The sequence below is a fragment of the Lagopus muta genome, chromosome 3 (assembly GCF_023343835.1).
Source record: "Lagopus muta isolate bLagMut1 chromosome 3, bLagMut1 primary, whole genome shotgun sequence".
Taxonomy (NCBI): Eukaryota; Metazoa; Chordata; class Aves; order Galliformes; family Phasianidae; genus Lagopus; species Lagopus muta.
The window spans coordinates 59,122,922-59,139,338 of NC_064435.1; the positions used below are offsets into that span (position 1 = coordinate 59,122,922).

The 16,417-nt window shown below is 43.9% G+C and overlaps 1 protein-coding gene and 1 long non-coding RNA gene across 3 annotated transcripts in view; one reads left to right on the forward strand and one right to left on the reverse strand.

Annotated features, from left to right (window-relative positions):
• Positions 1–16,417, forward strand: part of NR4A3 (nuclear receptor subfamily 4 group A member 3) — a 27,374-nt gene continuing 10,957 nt past the window's right edge. Inside the window, exons 1-6 of one of the 2 annotated variants that reach the window (XM_048939526.1) lie at positions 1–58; positions 2,007–2,893; positions 4,761–4,890; positions 5,831–6,003; positions 11,115–11,314; positions 12,531–12,709. In XM_048939526.1, the coding sequence (XP_048795483.1) occupies positions 2,009–2,893; positions 4,761–4,890; positions 5,831–6,003; positions 11,115–11,314; positions 12,531–12,709 (1,567 nt within the window). In that variant the 5' untranslated portion in view covers positions 1–58; positions 2,007–2,008. Of the gene's footprint in view, positions 59–148; positions 2,894–4,760; positions 4,891–5,830; positions 6,004–11,114; positions 11,315–12,530; positions 12,710–16,417 lie in introns of those variants that run through there. The other variant, XM_048939525.1, reaches the window with a different exon arrangement.
• On the reverse strand, positions 5,963–11,102 carry LOC125690806 (uncharacterized). Its single transcript, XR_007375804.1, has 3 exons — positions 7,790–11,102; positions 7,186–7,326; positions 5,963–6,073 (listed from the first exon to the last, which is right to left on the reverse strand). It is a non-coding gene; the product is annotated as an uncharacterized LOC125690806 (long non-coding RNA).

A 16,417-nucleotide genomic window follows, 5' to 3' on the forward strand; every position in this document is an offset into this window, starting at 1 on the left:
CCGCCCGCCGCCGCCCGCCCCGCCAGCCCCACCATTCAGCGCGCAAGGTACCCGCCAGGTGAGCCAGGGGGGAAAGGGGACGGAGGTACGAGGCCGCCCCGAGCCACAGGGGGCGGGCGGGGAACGGGTGGGACCTGCGGAGCTTCGCGGGGTGGCGGGATGGGAAAGCGGCGGTCGTGGCGGCGAGAGCTCCAGCCCCGATCTCCCGCTCGGCTGCTTGGTGGCACGGCACGTACCGCGCGTTGCGGCGTGGGGGCTTTTAGTGATAGCGTCGGGGAAGGAGGGACAGCCGCGAGGTCGTTTGTGTTGGTGCCCCGAGAGGAAGGGTTGGGTTGGGGTCAGCGAGGCGGAGGCGCTGGCGGCAGCGGGGTAGGAGGAGCCGCGTGGCCGCAGCGGACCTTTGTGTAGGGTCTGTTTTGCTGTCCCCAGGTCAGACTTATTTCAGACTTGGGCTTTCTTAGTCTGCTCTGAGCAGAACGCAGGCCGTAACTCTGGCGTGCCCAGAAACACCCCCCACCCACACCAGTGCCTTCCATCAGCCTCTGTGCCTGCCGGGAGCTGCTAAAAGCCCTTTTACCCCCACCGGGTTCACGCCGGGTTCGGCGCGGCCCCAGTGCGGTGCGGAGGTGCGGGCAAGGCATTGCTCGCCCTTTGTATTTACTCTTCGAGCCGAACCGGTGATAGAAGCGGGACTTGGCACGGGCGCAGATATCCATAGGAAGAAAAGGAATGGTGGGAGATAGGCAGGGCTGGGAGGCGAGGCTTGGGAGAGCGCTGTCCTGCTGCCTGTTTTCTAAGCAGTAATTTTAGAAAACGGCACTGTTTTATGCTTTTGGTGTTTTGTTTTTGGTTTTTTTTCTGTCACTTCTTAATGTTTACTCAAAGAGAAGAAAGATGGGAGCGCTATGTGATGGTACAGTGAGATCTGGTGTTCAGTTTCCATTTACCTGCACAGCAGAGCTACGAGTTTGTTTGGCACCTTTTGGTTGGGTTCTCGCATGGCACGCGCAAGTGGGTGTCTAAACATCATTAGCAAAGGGCGTTCTTAAAATCCTAATGCAAACCCCATTATTTTCAGCGCGGCTTTGTGTTTTAACAGGAGTTATTTATCAGCTGCTTACAAAACACAAATTGCCACAATTAAGAGGAAATGAACTTAATTTTGATGGACATTTTCCCACGTTCCTCTTCCCCTTCACTGGGGAAACGGCACAGATGGGTGCACTGTACCCCCCGGCTGCACACCCTGGGCATGCCGTGTGCTTTGGGTTTGGTTTGCAGACGTGGGGCAGCAGCCTGCGGTCAGGTGAACCTCATGTGGGCTGTGGCCACGATTTCCTGCCAGCAACAAAGGAGACAGTGCATCAGTGGGAAATGGAAAAGGATGAAGTCTTTGCAGCCGTGCACTGCCTTGCTGAAAGCATCCCAGCTCCCAGTGAGCCATGTTAACTTTTACGGCTGATGGATAAAACCAATTCTGTTATCTTCTGAAAACAGAAATACCCCATCCTTTTTTCTCTTCCATTTTTGCAAATTCAGGGATACGTTTGAGCTCTGACACCCGCTGCCAATGGTGTTCCTTTCGTAATAAATATCGGTTTTAATATTATGCATTTGGTAATCTAGTTTACCCTTCATGAAGATTTTATGGCACGTTCTGACGCATACGGGGATAGATTTAGCACCATAAACCGTTCCCGTTCTGCTTATCTAATTCTCATTGACACCTATGGATATGGAGCAGCGGATCTGGGGCAGCCCGAGATGGATCCTTCTCCCACTGACACCGCTATAGATTGGAGTTGCTCCCCAATACCCGACCCCCAATGCACGTTTCTTGCTGAAGGGCAGCGGCTCGGGGCTGATTTATACTTCTCACCTCCAGGTGAGAGCGGGAGGCTCCGACAGAGCTCTGGGAAATGCGGGCAGCTCGTTGTCGGGAAGGAGGTAGTGAATGGGGCTGTGGGCCGCGGGGCTGGCTGTAACATCCTCCTTTGCCCCTGCAGATATGCCCTGTGTGCAAGCGCAGTATAGCCCTTCGCCGCCTGGTTCGAGTTATGCAGCTCAGACCTACGCGTATGGCTCGGAGTACAGCTCGGAGATCATGAACCCGGACTATGGCAAGCTGAGCATGGAGCTGAGCGGCACCGAGATCACCGCCACTGCCACCACCTCCCTCCCCAGCTTCAGCACCTTCATGGAGGGTTACTCCGGCAGCTACGAGCTCAAGCCTTCCTGCCTCTACCAAATGCAATCCACCTCCTCCGGCCAGAGGCCCCTCATCAAGATGGAAGATGCCCGGCTCTCCACCTACCAGCCCTCGCTGCCACCCTCGGTGGACGAGAGCATGCCCAGCACCTCTATGTACTTCAAGCAGTCGCCTCCCTCCACGCCCACCACGCCCGGCTTCCCCCCGCACCAGAGCCTGTGGGACGAGCCCCCGCTGCCTCCCACACAGACCTGCCTGCCCCCCGGCCACCTGATGGAGGCCGCCCCCATGAAGACTGCGCCTCCGCGCTTCCCCCTCTTCCACTTCAAGCACTCTCCTCCCCACACGCCGCCGGCGGGCCCCCACATGTGCTACGACCCGGCCTCCCTGAGCTTGCCGCTGGGCTCCGACAGATCGCCAGCCAGCCAGGCGCCCATGGAGAGCCACTCCTACGGGCTGCCCTTGGCCAAGCGGCCGGCCACCTTAGCCTTCTCACCGCTCGGCCTCAACGCGGCTGCCTCTGGCCTCATGGGCGAGGCCAGCGGTGGTGGTGGCGGCGGGCTGCCCTCTCCGCCCAGCAGGAGTTCCTCGTCTGGGGAGGGCACGTGCGCCGTCTGCGGGGACAACGCTGCCTGCCAGCACTACGGCGTGCGGACCTGCGAGGGCTGCAAGGGCTTCTTCAAGGTGAGACACCCTGCTCCCCTCCCTGTCTGCCGCCCCTGGGCTCCAAGCTCCGCACCCACCATTGGTAGTTGTAGAAGTGGCTCAGAAGGCCAGAGCAGCACCGGCATGAGGAGGAAACCTCAGGCAATGTTGTGTTTGGTCACTGCCTCAGTGCTGCTCTTGGTTCAGGTGTCCTAGCACTGTAGCTCTGAAGCACTGCTGACAGCAGTAATCCACTTTGAGGCAGACGAAATCATGTGCTGACATTTTTAAGACTGAAATTCCTTCTGCTTTTAGATTCTGGCACTTCATAATTTCAGCAAATTTAGTTCAGGTTTTGTTTTGTTTTGTTTTTAGAAATGGCACCAGCGAAGCAGTTGGGGTAGACTTTTTGGGGAGTGGTTTTGAGCAGCAGACTTTAAAAAGTTGATAAATTCAAGGCCAGGTTGGATGGGGCTCTGGGCAGCCTGAGCTGGTGTGGAGATGCCCTGCCCATAGCAGGGGTGGGGCTGGGGGGCCTTTGAGGTCCCTTCCAACCCAAACCATTCTGTAATTCTATGAGTCTATGAAATTTGGGGCCGATTCAGTCTATTCCTTTCAGCACAGATAGGAGTTGTGCCCCTGTTCTGCCAAAGATATCCTAACTACGATGGGAACAAAAATAGTCCCAAAGTAGTTGGAGGGGAGGGCTCACCTCGTTATGCTGTTGTTATTGTGCATATAACTGCTACTATTACTTGGTAATAATCTTTTGGCAATGAGTTAAAATACACATCTCCCCTGCAACTCGTTTGTTATTTAAAAATAATTATAAAATGGAGCACAGATAACCTGGAAATGGCAGCTCCTGAGGGCCTGACCCTGCCCCCGTGGAAATCTATAGCATGTCCCTCGTTGGGGGCAGGATCCACAGTTTGTCCTGCACTCTTCTTTTCTCAGTTCTCAAGTGTAATGAGCAGCATTTGCTGTGTCCCTTGTATTTAGTCCATTGCAGCTGCTCCTCGAGAAAGAACAATGTTAAAATAGCATTTCCCCGATAATTTAATTGCAGTGAAAGATTTAATACCAAACTGAACTGATGAATTTGATCCTCTTCTGATGCCTTTCCTATTAATATCTTTCGGTGCTAAGCTGTCTTTGACTTTAAGTACGAAAACAATATATAAATATCCTAACATATTATAATAATATATATATATTTTTTGTGACAACTTCTATTACATTTTTTCAAGGCTCACCAGGTTTTTACAAATTTTTAACGCACGGTATAGTTTATATATAGTTATATGTAAGCCATTTTAAGCGTTAATTACATATATGGCTACAGTATAACTCGGTCCATTTCTTCCCAAAAGTCAGGTCGGCTTTCCCAGAATATTTAACTGAACATATTTGGAGGAGTTCTGCTATTTTTACTTTTCTCCCTGCTGATCTTAATGGCAACCAAACCAGTTGTTGTGGCATTCGCCTAACAATAGCGATAGCAGGAGAAATACATCGCAGATCGTTTTGGTTTTATTTTAATAAGGTCAGCAATAATCAAGGGAATGAACCAAGTAGAAAATTGTTCCCAAAGGGATATTAAAAGCGGAGATAATCTAATCCCCAAAGGTAGATGCGATGACCTGGTAATTTCAGATATGATTTTATCATTCAAAGTTGCCTGTCTCCGGAGACTTGCTTCAGAACAATCCTCGATGATTTTCATTGTCAGTAGCTAACACTAATAAAATTGTTTTTCCTGCAGGCTAGTGTGTTAGGAAATTAATTTTATCTAATTATATGAATTGCACTGTCGCTTTTCACGTTGTAATTAAAATACATGTTGTCAGGTTCCAAGTTGTTCACAAAACTCTCGGTTCGCTGTTTTTCTGTTGCCTTTTCTCAGAGGACGGTTCAGAAAAATGCAAAATATGTTTGTCTGGCAAACAAGAACTGTCCGGTGGACAAGAGACGCCGTAACAGATGTCAGTACTGCCGCTTTCAGAAGTGTCTCAGCGTCGGCATGGTGAAAGAAGGTGAGGGCTACTGCTATTATTATCCCAAATGCTGGAGCGTTACGTTGAACGAGCACGTGTGTGTGTGTGCGTGTTTGTGGACACAGACGTCTTTACTACGGACTTGGCAATTAGCTTCCTAGCTGCCCCTCCAATTCGTGCATCTGTACAACAACACATCATTGATTATTTTTTTTCCTGTTGCCCAGTTGAGTGGGTTTAACATGTTTAGACTTTCTGGGAGCCCAGAGTTCAAGGATTGCAAGGTCACAAGGGGATAATTTGACTCTGGCCAAAATGTGTCCTTTATGAACTCTGAATGCCATTCATTAATGCAGTTGGCTTCCGCACGTTATCTTGTAGCATCAGTGTTTCGTTGTCTTGGGTGCCTTTTTGCATAGGATCTTGTCACGTGGCCATGAGCTGATTGTAAATTTGCAATTAATTTAAATGGAAACTGGATCAACTCATTAGTCCCTGTTCTGCAAATATTTAAGTATGTGAGTAATACTGTGTGAGCAGTCCTATTGCAAATACTGACATGGGAAATACAGCCTATATAGTGTGACCATATTTTTTGACTGCTTTGAGAAAGCTAAAGTTACTGTGAAAGAACAGCCCTGCCATATAGCAGGTGACGTTTGTGTTTCAAACTCTGTTTTCATTCAGCAGTAGGGCTGTATGTGTGCATATAGGGGTACACAGGTGTGCTGCAAACAAAGCATGAGCACTAGAAACACAGCTGGGCTCCAAGGAAGCAGTTATTCTGCTGCTTACAGTCATAGTTGTAAGCAGTTTTGGTACCGTTTGTGTTTCTTTGCCATCAAAGGCATCAACAGTGTGCTGAAATTGGAGAATGCTCTTATTTTTGCTGGGCTGGCCATCACAGGGGAAGCAGGTGCTCATGCTGCTCTGTCGCTTTACCGTGTCCTTACCACCGACACGCTTCTTTTCTATGCAGTTGTCCGCACGGACAGCCTGAAAGGGAGAAGAGGTCGGCTGCCTTCCAAACCAAAGAGCCCCCTGCAGCAGGAACCTTCGCAGCCCTCCCCGCCTTCTCCTCCCATCAGCATGATGAACGCCCTCGTACGAGCTTTAACCGACTCCACGCCCAGGGAGCTCGACTATTCACGAGTATGTCTCGCTTTTCTTTGTTTGTTTTCTGCATGGAAATGACTCATGAGCTGCATTCCTAGCTGGTTGGCTGAAATGAAAAGAAATGTGAAATTGGGGTGAGAGTAGAAGTTGGCCAGCCGGCCGTGCCTTTTGGGTGGGTGGGTAATGGTGGGGAAGGAGGTGTGCCGGCACTCGGTTGGCAGCTGTTCACTGTGTCTTATATTCAAGTTATCTACCGTGTATATTTGAGAGAGTGAAAGCAAATTATGTGGATAAGTAGACTGGTTGTCTTGCAAAAGGCTGTGATTACAATGCAACTGATTAATCTCCCAAAGTCAGGACTATCCGTGTGTCTGCTATCTTAATTTTCAAGTTATGCATGCTAAAATCTAACGGAACTTTGATAGTGTGCAGCTATGAGTGTTGTGTGAAATAACACGCAATGGATAGCTCCGTTTACGTTGAAATCATAGGAAATTTGCCATTATTTCAAAGATTACAGAGCCCAGCTTTGGATGTCCCAGCAGGAATTTTTCTTAAGGGAAATTCACATTCAGGAAACAAACCTCTAAATCAAAATTCTAAAAGATTGTATCAGCAAAGCTTCACCAGATATTATTTATTTTCTTACCCTAGTTCTTTAATGTGTAGTGGGCACCATTTAAATATTGATAAGGTATATTTTGAAAGCTTATAAAACTGCTCTGTAGTTATTAAAATATAGTGTAGAAGCAGCTTGTAAAATGCATTCTTAGGAAGGCTGAATACATGAAAAGAAAAAAAATATAGCTACAGAAAAACAAAATTCAAATTCCTTCCACTTAATGAAATATGATTAAATCTCAGACTGAAAAATACAGCTGTACTCAGACAATATTCACATTGTCCATTTATCACTTGTTGCTAAGTAATATTTAATGCTAAAATGTGTTCTGTTGTAATTATATAAAAATGTATTCTTCTAGCTTAGAATATGCTTATATATGTAATTACTTTTTAATATATTTTAATATATACTTTTAAAATATACTACATATATAATTTAGCAATTATAGGTATGCTGTAACTTCTTTTCTTCAAGCTAGTCAGTATGTATACAGTCCAGCAGTTTTACAAATTGTTTTTATGAACGAGTTGTTTAGTGCCTGACAGCCTTTGGGGAAGAATGCATTGCCCATGTTTACATGTATTTTAACTTACCCAGGGAGTCTCGGGGTCGTTCTGCAAACACCGAGGTCCACGTCCAGCTGTGCTTTCAGACAGGACTCTGCTGGGTTCCATAGCATTAAATGAGCATGACAGCTCAGTCCGCGAGAGCATTATCCAATCTCACGTATTTACCTATAGAAGCAACATTATTTTGCATTATAAATAATAATAATTAAATGAAAACTCTGACTTTTTTAATGTGACTTTCTTCTTTATCCTGTGACAGCTATTGCTGTTCAAGTGGAAAGGTCTCACTGCTGAACAATCCTGGTGGTCGTTACAGAACACATAGGATTGACAGCAGATTAATTTAGTTTCGGCAGCTAAAAGATTATGTATGGTTGTTAGGACACGCTAATACCTACGTTTTTCCTAACATTAAAATATATACTAATCTGTTCTGCTCGGCAGTACTGAAAATACAAAAAATAAGCTAAATGAAAGCAATAGATTCACATGCTTTCCGTGAACCTTATATTTCTTTAAAAAGTTAAGGGAAATCAGGAAAGACTGCTGAGTAGACACTGACATTAACTAACAGAAACATGCTGGAATCCCACTGTAACACTCAAAACTAATGTGAAGGACGCTGTACCTGTAAGGACGGGCTTGCGGCACACTCTGCTCGGCCGTGACCCTGCCGTGCACCACAAATGGGTGGATCTGAAAGCCTGGCTTGGAGTCAGTCCTAACACTTCCATAGTCACGACCTTAATGTTTAGCATGGTCTTCATGTTTGCAAGATGTTTGCAACATCTTGACTGTTGCAAAAATACAGATAAGAGTTTCGGAGAGGAACGTGCGCTTCTTCCCTCCAAACAAATGCAACCATCTACACCAAAAAAAAACCAAAATTAAATTGCATAATCCATATGTTTTAAAGCAAAACACAGTGGAACCAGTTCTGTTGAGAACATGGCTACTTCTCATTTCAGCACTGGTTTTAACTTACCAGCCCACAGCAATGGTATATTTAGGTACTTGGTTTCAAAAAGCAATTGCTAGGAACAGAATTTGGTTTGTGAACTTTTTAAAGGCCAAGGGCCGTGGTCAGGTCTCACACCTGTTTCACTGGTACAATTCCATGGGTTTAGACTTCTCAGTAAGTGAGATGAGAAGCAGACCCTGTACCTTGCCGTCCTTCTTCAGGCAAAGCAGCCACCGACTTAAATGGAGATGTTTATTTTTTGGTGGGGCATTCAGCCAATGATCCCACCCCAATCCCTAACTAAAATATGTAGCAAATGTTGGTGCTTCTGACACAGGAAGGGTACGTGGATGCATGGAGAAACAAGCCTAGCTTCTAGCTATCATATGGTAAATATGCAACACCATCATTGTTAGACTTTTGTAGCTCCAGCAGTCCATGGAGGTCCGATAAAAGTAGGCAAGGGGTCGGGCTGGATCATGCTACCAAGCTATCAGCCTTTTAGATATACCTTATAAATCAATGTTGCTTGCTGCGCACGCATCTCTCCCTTGAGCCAGTCGGTGTCGTTTAATTCCTAGCAGGGCAGCAAGCGCTGTGTAGGGCAGAGCTATCCCTTTTTGGGATATCCCTGTGGCAGGGAGGTTGGAAGTGGATAATCATTAAGGTCCCTTCCAACCCAACCCATTCTATGATTCTCCTCAGTGAAATAATCATGAGGGAAAAGAAGAAAGAAGTTTTTTGTGTATAAAACTGAAGCATACATTTTTTTATGCCTTCTTATACACTCATGAAGACTGCTGGAAGTAAATAATATTTTATTTCAGCTATTCTCTGTAAGTGCTAACTCTGTGTAGCAAGCAGTGACATATTATAGCAGTTCAAAACTGCGTAATTCCTTATAGTTTTTACCTTTCTTCTAAAAATGCTCTCAAGGGCTGAACTATAATAACATATGCAGGTTAATTTTTATTTATTTATTTGTTTATTTATTTGGTGCATTCAATTTAATTAAGTGGCCCACGTGGGGTATACAGTACTGCAGCATTCAGTTATGTGACATAATGCAGCATTCAGCTTAGTTGGACAATATTAAAACTTTGTCTTACTTTTGCTGAAGGAATGCTTTATAATTATTGAGAAGAAGTTAATACCTGACATCATTACACCAAATTGCAATGTGTTATATTTTGGGTGAATTTAGGGTAGTATCTTTTTTCTTTTCCCCCCTTTTTCATTGATCAGAGGATCAAGAATGTGTCTTACCTTAACACTACCTGTAGGCAAGGCAGGAATTTCCATCAGCCCACATTTGCTGTTTTCTCATATAAAAGGAGTCACCTCAGCTCCTGCACAGCAGGGCAGATCTTCTAGAGTTTGAGGAGCTGAAGACCACACAGTGGACAAGACCACCACCTCACATTCACTATCTTAGCTTCATTACTAGGGGCTGCAAGATCTCTACATACCATCTTTTTCCAGCCACAAACTGTTCCCCAGTGCATTGTGCTGCAGTTCAGTGCCAGGAGTAGTGTTTTGCACTGCTTGAGCTTCCTCATCAGGTTCTTTCATTGAAAGAAGAGATGAGCCTCTTGCAGTGTACAAATTTTCTACTGCTGTTTCCCATCTTCTGGATATTTCATCCTCCCTCTTGCAACTCTGTCCTCCTTCAGAGTGGCTGTGGCAGAATTTGTCTCCATGTGAGCACTGACAGCCCAGATGTAGCCAGAGATTTCTAGGACTTCTCATGTCTTTGCTGTGGTTCAACAATCAATTTGACTGTGAAACTCTGTCCTACCAACAGCAAACAGCTCCAACTAGGGCAGGCAGGGAACTGGACGCCTACCCAAGAGGATCTGCTTGCTGTTCCCCCTTTCTGCCCTGCACAGAGAGTTAATTGGGTGATACATGCAGCCAAAGGGGTATGCCTGTAGTAAGATCCTTCCAGGCTCCCACAATGCTCAGTGGAGAGGAGATGTGGGTCCTTCTTCTTCCCCTCTGACTTGGGCTGCTAGGAGTACCTTCAGGCTGATGGGCTCAGGTATAACTGTGTGTGGAAAGTAGCTTCCAACAGGCGTGCACTAATGAAGATCACCCCATCCTTTCCCTGGCTGAGTCTCAGGCTTATAAGAAGTCCCTCCCAGAAATACCCCACATGATGCCTGATGGGCGGGTTGCTGTTACCTTCCAAGCACAGAATCAGACTAAGCCACCAAAGCTCCTATTACTTTTTCTCTTGAAAAGAACAGTGCCCCGGGAGCGACAGGGATCCAGTGCTGAGGAAGTGAGAGAGAGCAGGGAGGGAGCTGCCGGAGGGTCGCAGGGAAGTGCTGCAAGCTGGGGCTGTCAGGCGGTTGTTTGGAAAAGTTATGGCCGAATCAGTGGGATAATAGGTTCTCCTGAGCCTGAAATGCTTCTCTGTGTAGGATAAGAGGTGATACGGGGCAGCTGGTTTACTTTCAACCAGTTCTATATTCAAATGAAGCCATGCTGCACGTGTCAGATAAAAGATGATTTATCTTGCGTGTCTCTATCACTGTCTGATAAAATGCAATTTGAGAAGCTGGGGAAGAAATCTGCATTTTGGACGTACTGAGACAAATTCATCAATGGGAAAAATGTTTAATTGCAGTAAGCTAAATGGTGTTCCTCCTTTATTGTGGTTGAAATTATCCTCCCCGCCAGACTGCTGTTTCTGTTTGCTAATAGCATGGAGCTACTTGCAAAACGTGATAAATATTGCATATTACTTACAAATTTCAAACAATTTCTCTAATTGTGGAAATGTCTTTGCAATATACATCTGAATAGCAAAATGCCTCCAGGTAGCTGAGCAGGTAGATAGATGGAGACCTGCTCAGTGTGCCTTGGATGCTTGTGTCAGCGTTGCTGCAGAAGGAAGCATTGTTAGGCAGGTAGCACCATATGCTCCTCAGGATGCCCTGAAATGCATGTCGTGTCGTAATGCTGCTTTCTGTGGTTTTTCTTTCAGTACTGTTCCACCGACCAGGCTGCTGCAGGCACAGATGCAGAACATGTACAACAGTTCTATAATCTTCTGACTGCCTCCATTGACATATCCAGAGGCTGGGCAGAAAAAATTCCAGGATTTACTGACCTCCCAAAAGAAGATCAGACATTACTCATAGAATCAGCTTTTTTGGAGCTGTTTGTACTAAGACTCTCCATCAGGTAACTATTTCTTTCATTTCCTCTTCAGCTGATGTGAAAAATCACCCATGTGCACATTCTTAGGATCAAATATAGCGATACACTGGAATGCTGTCAATTGCAAAAAACAAACAAACAAACAAAATGATGACAGAAAACATCAACAATGTCTGCATCCACAAGAGATGATGCATAATTTGTTTTATGCTGCACAAAAGATAAGGCAGTGATTTTAAAAGGGAGCATATTTCTCACTAATGCGCTTCTTTTTATTTGATACACCACATCCTCTTCTTCCGTAGAAATCAAAATTGATCCTTGGGTACAGTTTGAACAACTTTGCTTCATACTCATCAGCATAAACTATATAAAAGCATTTTTAGTATAGAAGCTTCTCCTTTTTTTTTTCCTTTCTTTTTTTCACACACGCGCAGCTCTGTAGTCTGTTGTTGAAAGGGATAAAGGAGCTTTAAAATCTTGCTCAAATTATTTTTTTCCTTAATACCAAGTCACTCAGCAGAACGAGGTGCTGTCTGTCAGCCTGGCACCAGTTAAGATATTTCACCAAAGACACTTTCAGGGACTGGAGAAATTCCACACCGGTGATTTGAATTATGCCTTGCTTCTGTAGGTCGAAAATGACCTTTGCATGTAGCTCTTAACAGGGATACTGGCAATGGGGGGTGGGAGGAGAGAGATCCTGGCAATAACATCACTCTTGCGATAGGTTCTCACATAAAAGAGTCTGTTATGTTGTGCATTATTGCATGTGTTTTCCATTGTTTTCTTCTGTATTAATTTTGACAATATGAAAAATGCAGGTCAAACCAAGTAAGTGCTGAGAGTTGCAGAACCCCATCTCTCCTCAGCTTTCATTAGTTTTGCATTTCAAAATGCACACACGTAGTATTACTGCGATTCAAACATACAGTATTTAATGTAAAATGTCTTCTCTGTTTATGCCTTTGGGCAGGACCAAAATCTTAACTAATTAGACAGTCTACGCCACATGCTACAGCTAACCTCAGGCTTATATCTCTACAAAGTAAGCAATCATAGAAGCTTGTTTGTTGTACTTTTGCCCCAAGGGAGAAGCATATTGTCAAACGTGAATGCCCACATATGTCTCAGGATAATGTGCCTTGGATTTTAAATGACAGACACTTCAATCCTGGTTATGCATTTTGCTGTAAAGTTGAAGATGCGTCTCTAATTTTTTCAATTATTTTTATTTGAGGTCTGATACTGCTGAGGATAAGTTTGTATTCTGCAATGGACTTGTGCTTCATAGACTTCAGTGCCTTCGTGGATTTGGGGAGTGGCTCGACTCTATTAAAGACTTTTCCTTAAACTTAAAGAGCCTTAACCTTGATATCCCAGCCTTAGCAAGTTTATCAGCTCTAACTATGATAACAGGTAAGTGCTCCTTTGTTATATAATGCTTCAGACTCGTGCTTTACTTAGTGTAGATTCAAGCAATTTCAGTTAACTTAGCAATATTCTGGATAAAGTAATTGCAATTTTTAAGTGTCGTAATGACCTCCATGAAATTGTAGACCGTAACATTAGACCATCAGATACATCTATTAAGCTGTAATCTGACTGTCTATTTCTTCTTGTTTTCATTGTTTTCTTGGAATTGTCTCTAAAAATCAAATTGCTTCCAGGCAAACTGAGTAGCTCCTACAAAAATCTTTTGAAATCCTTGCTGGATTCCTAGAAAGCAACAAATCACCAGAGGAAAGTCTTCTGCATGGAAATACTAACATGAGGGTGGCTTGAGGGCTAGAAGCTAGATGGCTAGTATAGCACGGTGCCTGAAAGAGTGCTGCTTTTGGGTGGTATTCTATGTAGGCATTCTGTGTTCTGTGTATGGTATGGTAGGTATTCTATATTCTATGATTTGTTGAGAGAGAAAAATTGGAGAAAAGTTAGAGAAGAGATCCCTTCTGCAGCTTTACAAAAGCTTTTGGGTGTGCCAAGGTACGTGACCTTATCTCCCCTTCTGCCTGGTGGGGTGAACAGCCGGAAACTAAAGAACCTGCCAAATCTGGGTAGGAAGTACAAAACAGAGGAGCATGATGTTATGAAGTATCACTTTCTCATCCCTGACCAACAAAGCTACTTGAAGCACGCACTGCATACTGTGGGCTTTTGATAATTTAGGGGGTACAGCTGGAGAGGCAGGAGGGGTAAGGAGTGCTAGGGGTGAGGGTGTGTGATGAGCCACAGGAGCTCATCAGAGCAGCTGGAAGCCTGACTCTCGTTTCAGAAAAGGTGCTAGCGGAAAGGTGCTGGAGGTGTGATGACAGCATGGGCCAGCACCTCAGCGTGCCTCAAACTGAGTCTGCCTGGGGATGCTAGGAGCTCTGATGGGGTGGATATTGATTTCCTCTTGCATTTTAGGCAACTACCAGTTTGCAGGTGGTAGCCTCAACTAAATCAGCTGCAGTCTTCCTTTGGATGAGTGGATGCATGGGAAACACTGACATAAAATGCTCAGTGGCCAATGCAAAACTCTGTACATTGGCCAATTCCCACTGACATTTGTAGGGCTAAATTTTTGGCTTCAGAATTTAGGTGGTACGCTTCCCTCTTGTTTGAGAGAGGGGTTTGCTTATATTTGTTGTAGCCCAAACGCTTTGCTTATTGCTAGAAATATTCTAAGGTTTTAATTAACTTACATTAGATTTTTTTCTGCTGTTTGGAAAGGATATGTTAAGGTCCAGATTCTGCTTTCTTTGATAAAATTCCAGAATAAGAATAAGTCCAGAATAATTTGGGATTGCTTTGTTCCACGTGAAAAAAAAATAATCGAAATGAATGATATGTTAAACTCATGAAGAATGTTCCCAACTTATTTTTGACTTCCTTATTCAGAGATCACACAAAAGCATAAGTACTTACATATATGTATTATAAATACATGTGTGTGTATGTACATATCATATATAAATAGTATATGTGTGCGTATTTACGTGTCTGTAAATCAAAGACAGTTACTATCCCTCTCCACATATATGTACACACAGACACATATGCTCACATATGTACAGTGCTTGTCACTGATTTAGATAATATCTGATATATTTGATATATCTTTTTAGGTAGACACAGATTATGGAGCTTGTTCTTGATTAGCTTTCTGGAGACTGAGAGGATATAGGTAGATAAAGAGGAGTTCCTGCAAACAATCAGTCTGACTATAGATAAGGCTGTTCTATAGGATGAAAAGTTTTTTCTCCTTACAAAGCCACAACCTGCTTTTTGTTGAGTCAGACACCATTTGGTTGTCTTTAAAGAGTGGCTGGCTCAGATCACCATACACTGTTTAATAGAAATATTTTTTCATTGATAAAGCCCCACAATCCTTCCTTTCATTGCTAACAGCCCTTTCAGGAGTTTGCTGTCTTATACTGTTCTTCTCAAAGTTTCTAAACAAATAGAAAGCCTTTAGAAGGAGAGCATTTCTGTCCCTAACAGCTTTAAGGTTTTCTGTATTTGAAACTTTTTTACTTGATTTCCTGTGCACCCTACTGTAGGGATCCTGCTTTAGCGGGGGGTTGGACCAGATGATCCAGATGTCCCTTCCAACCCCTATGATTCTGTGATTCTGTGATTTTCTACTCTGTATGAGGTAGTGCTTAAAATTCATGTAGTTTTCTGTTTATTCTTTTATGTCACAATGCCAGAATATCTCTGCTGATTTGCTCTCAGAAGAGAGTAACACTCCATGCAATCTAAATTAGATCGAGGCTCCTGTGTCTAGTGATTTATATTCACAGGTTTAAGATCTCTAAGGGCATTTAGGGACTCAGTCAGAAATTTGGCCACCTGAAAATGGATGGTACTCTATAAAGATGAATATTAAGAAATGGAAAATGAAAGTGGAAATCAGGTAGCTATGGCTAATCACTAAATGCTGAGCTGGTGGTTCTTTTGAGAATTTTGCAGCAGTTATATATTTGTAATGTTCTTAATCAGGAAAGCCTTGAGATTTGCCCATGAGAAATGGCATCCTTGTCTTCTCTTGACATTTTGAGTTTGACAAGTCAGATGCTGCTTTTCAGATAGTCCTACCAAAAAGGAAGAGCAAGGAAGATAAATTTTGGAAATCAGGTATCTGTTGAACATTTTAAGTGACTTTTTTGAGTCTTGGCTTAGATTCAGGTGGATGTTTTAGTGCCATTGTTTATCCTACAGAGAAGACACTTCTTTCCTGTACTGAACTTCTGGAGGCAGAAGGTAGTAAACCGTGGTTCAAATCCTACCTGTGAGTTAGAGCAAGAGAGAATGACCTTTTTACAGGAAGACAGGATATCCAACTACTGAGTGTCACTGTCTTTTGTGTTGAGGCCATTTGCAGTTTTGTGAATTTAGTTGTTTGCTTTTAATAGAAGTGCTGCACAACAGAACGTTGGCTTGAACAACATTTTCTTCATTATCACACAAGTTGCTCCCGTTCTTGTTTTACGTTTGTCAATTTTTCGTGTCTTGAATGCTCAGCCAAAAAAAAAAGAGAAAATGATGTGTAACAGTTACATCTGGTTTAAATACTGTACAGCACCTTAGGTAGCAGCAAATCTAAGAATTGTCACTCCTAGTACAGAATATGCTCCTAAGAATGATGACCTGTACAGCTTGATTTCATGAGTGCTCTCCATAGACCAAACAAGGACATGCTCTTAGGAAACAAAACCTCTTGTAGTCATTGAAAGTATCAGTGAAGGAGGAAAGTAAGAGAAGCCACTGCTTGCTTTCATAGTTTGCTGTTCTGTGAGGGTGGCAGGAACAACAAACATCTCTCTCCCAGTGAAGGAAAAGGGGATAAATGTAACTCATTGTGTTGGGGAGTAAAAAACATCCATTGTTCCCAGTGTTCCAAGGTGCTGAGGGCTGATCTCTCATTTGGGGATATCAAATCAGCTCTTCAGTAAAATCATGGTAGTTCCAAAGCCTTATAACTATCTCAACTGCAGCTGCAGGTCACAGTATATGATGCATGGTTATCGGCATATACAAACATTTATGCTATTCAGTAATCTTGATTAGAGCAGCAGGGGACCTATTGAATATCACAGTATTCACTAATTCTCTGCTTAGTTTGAGTAAAGCTGGTGGTAT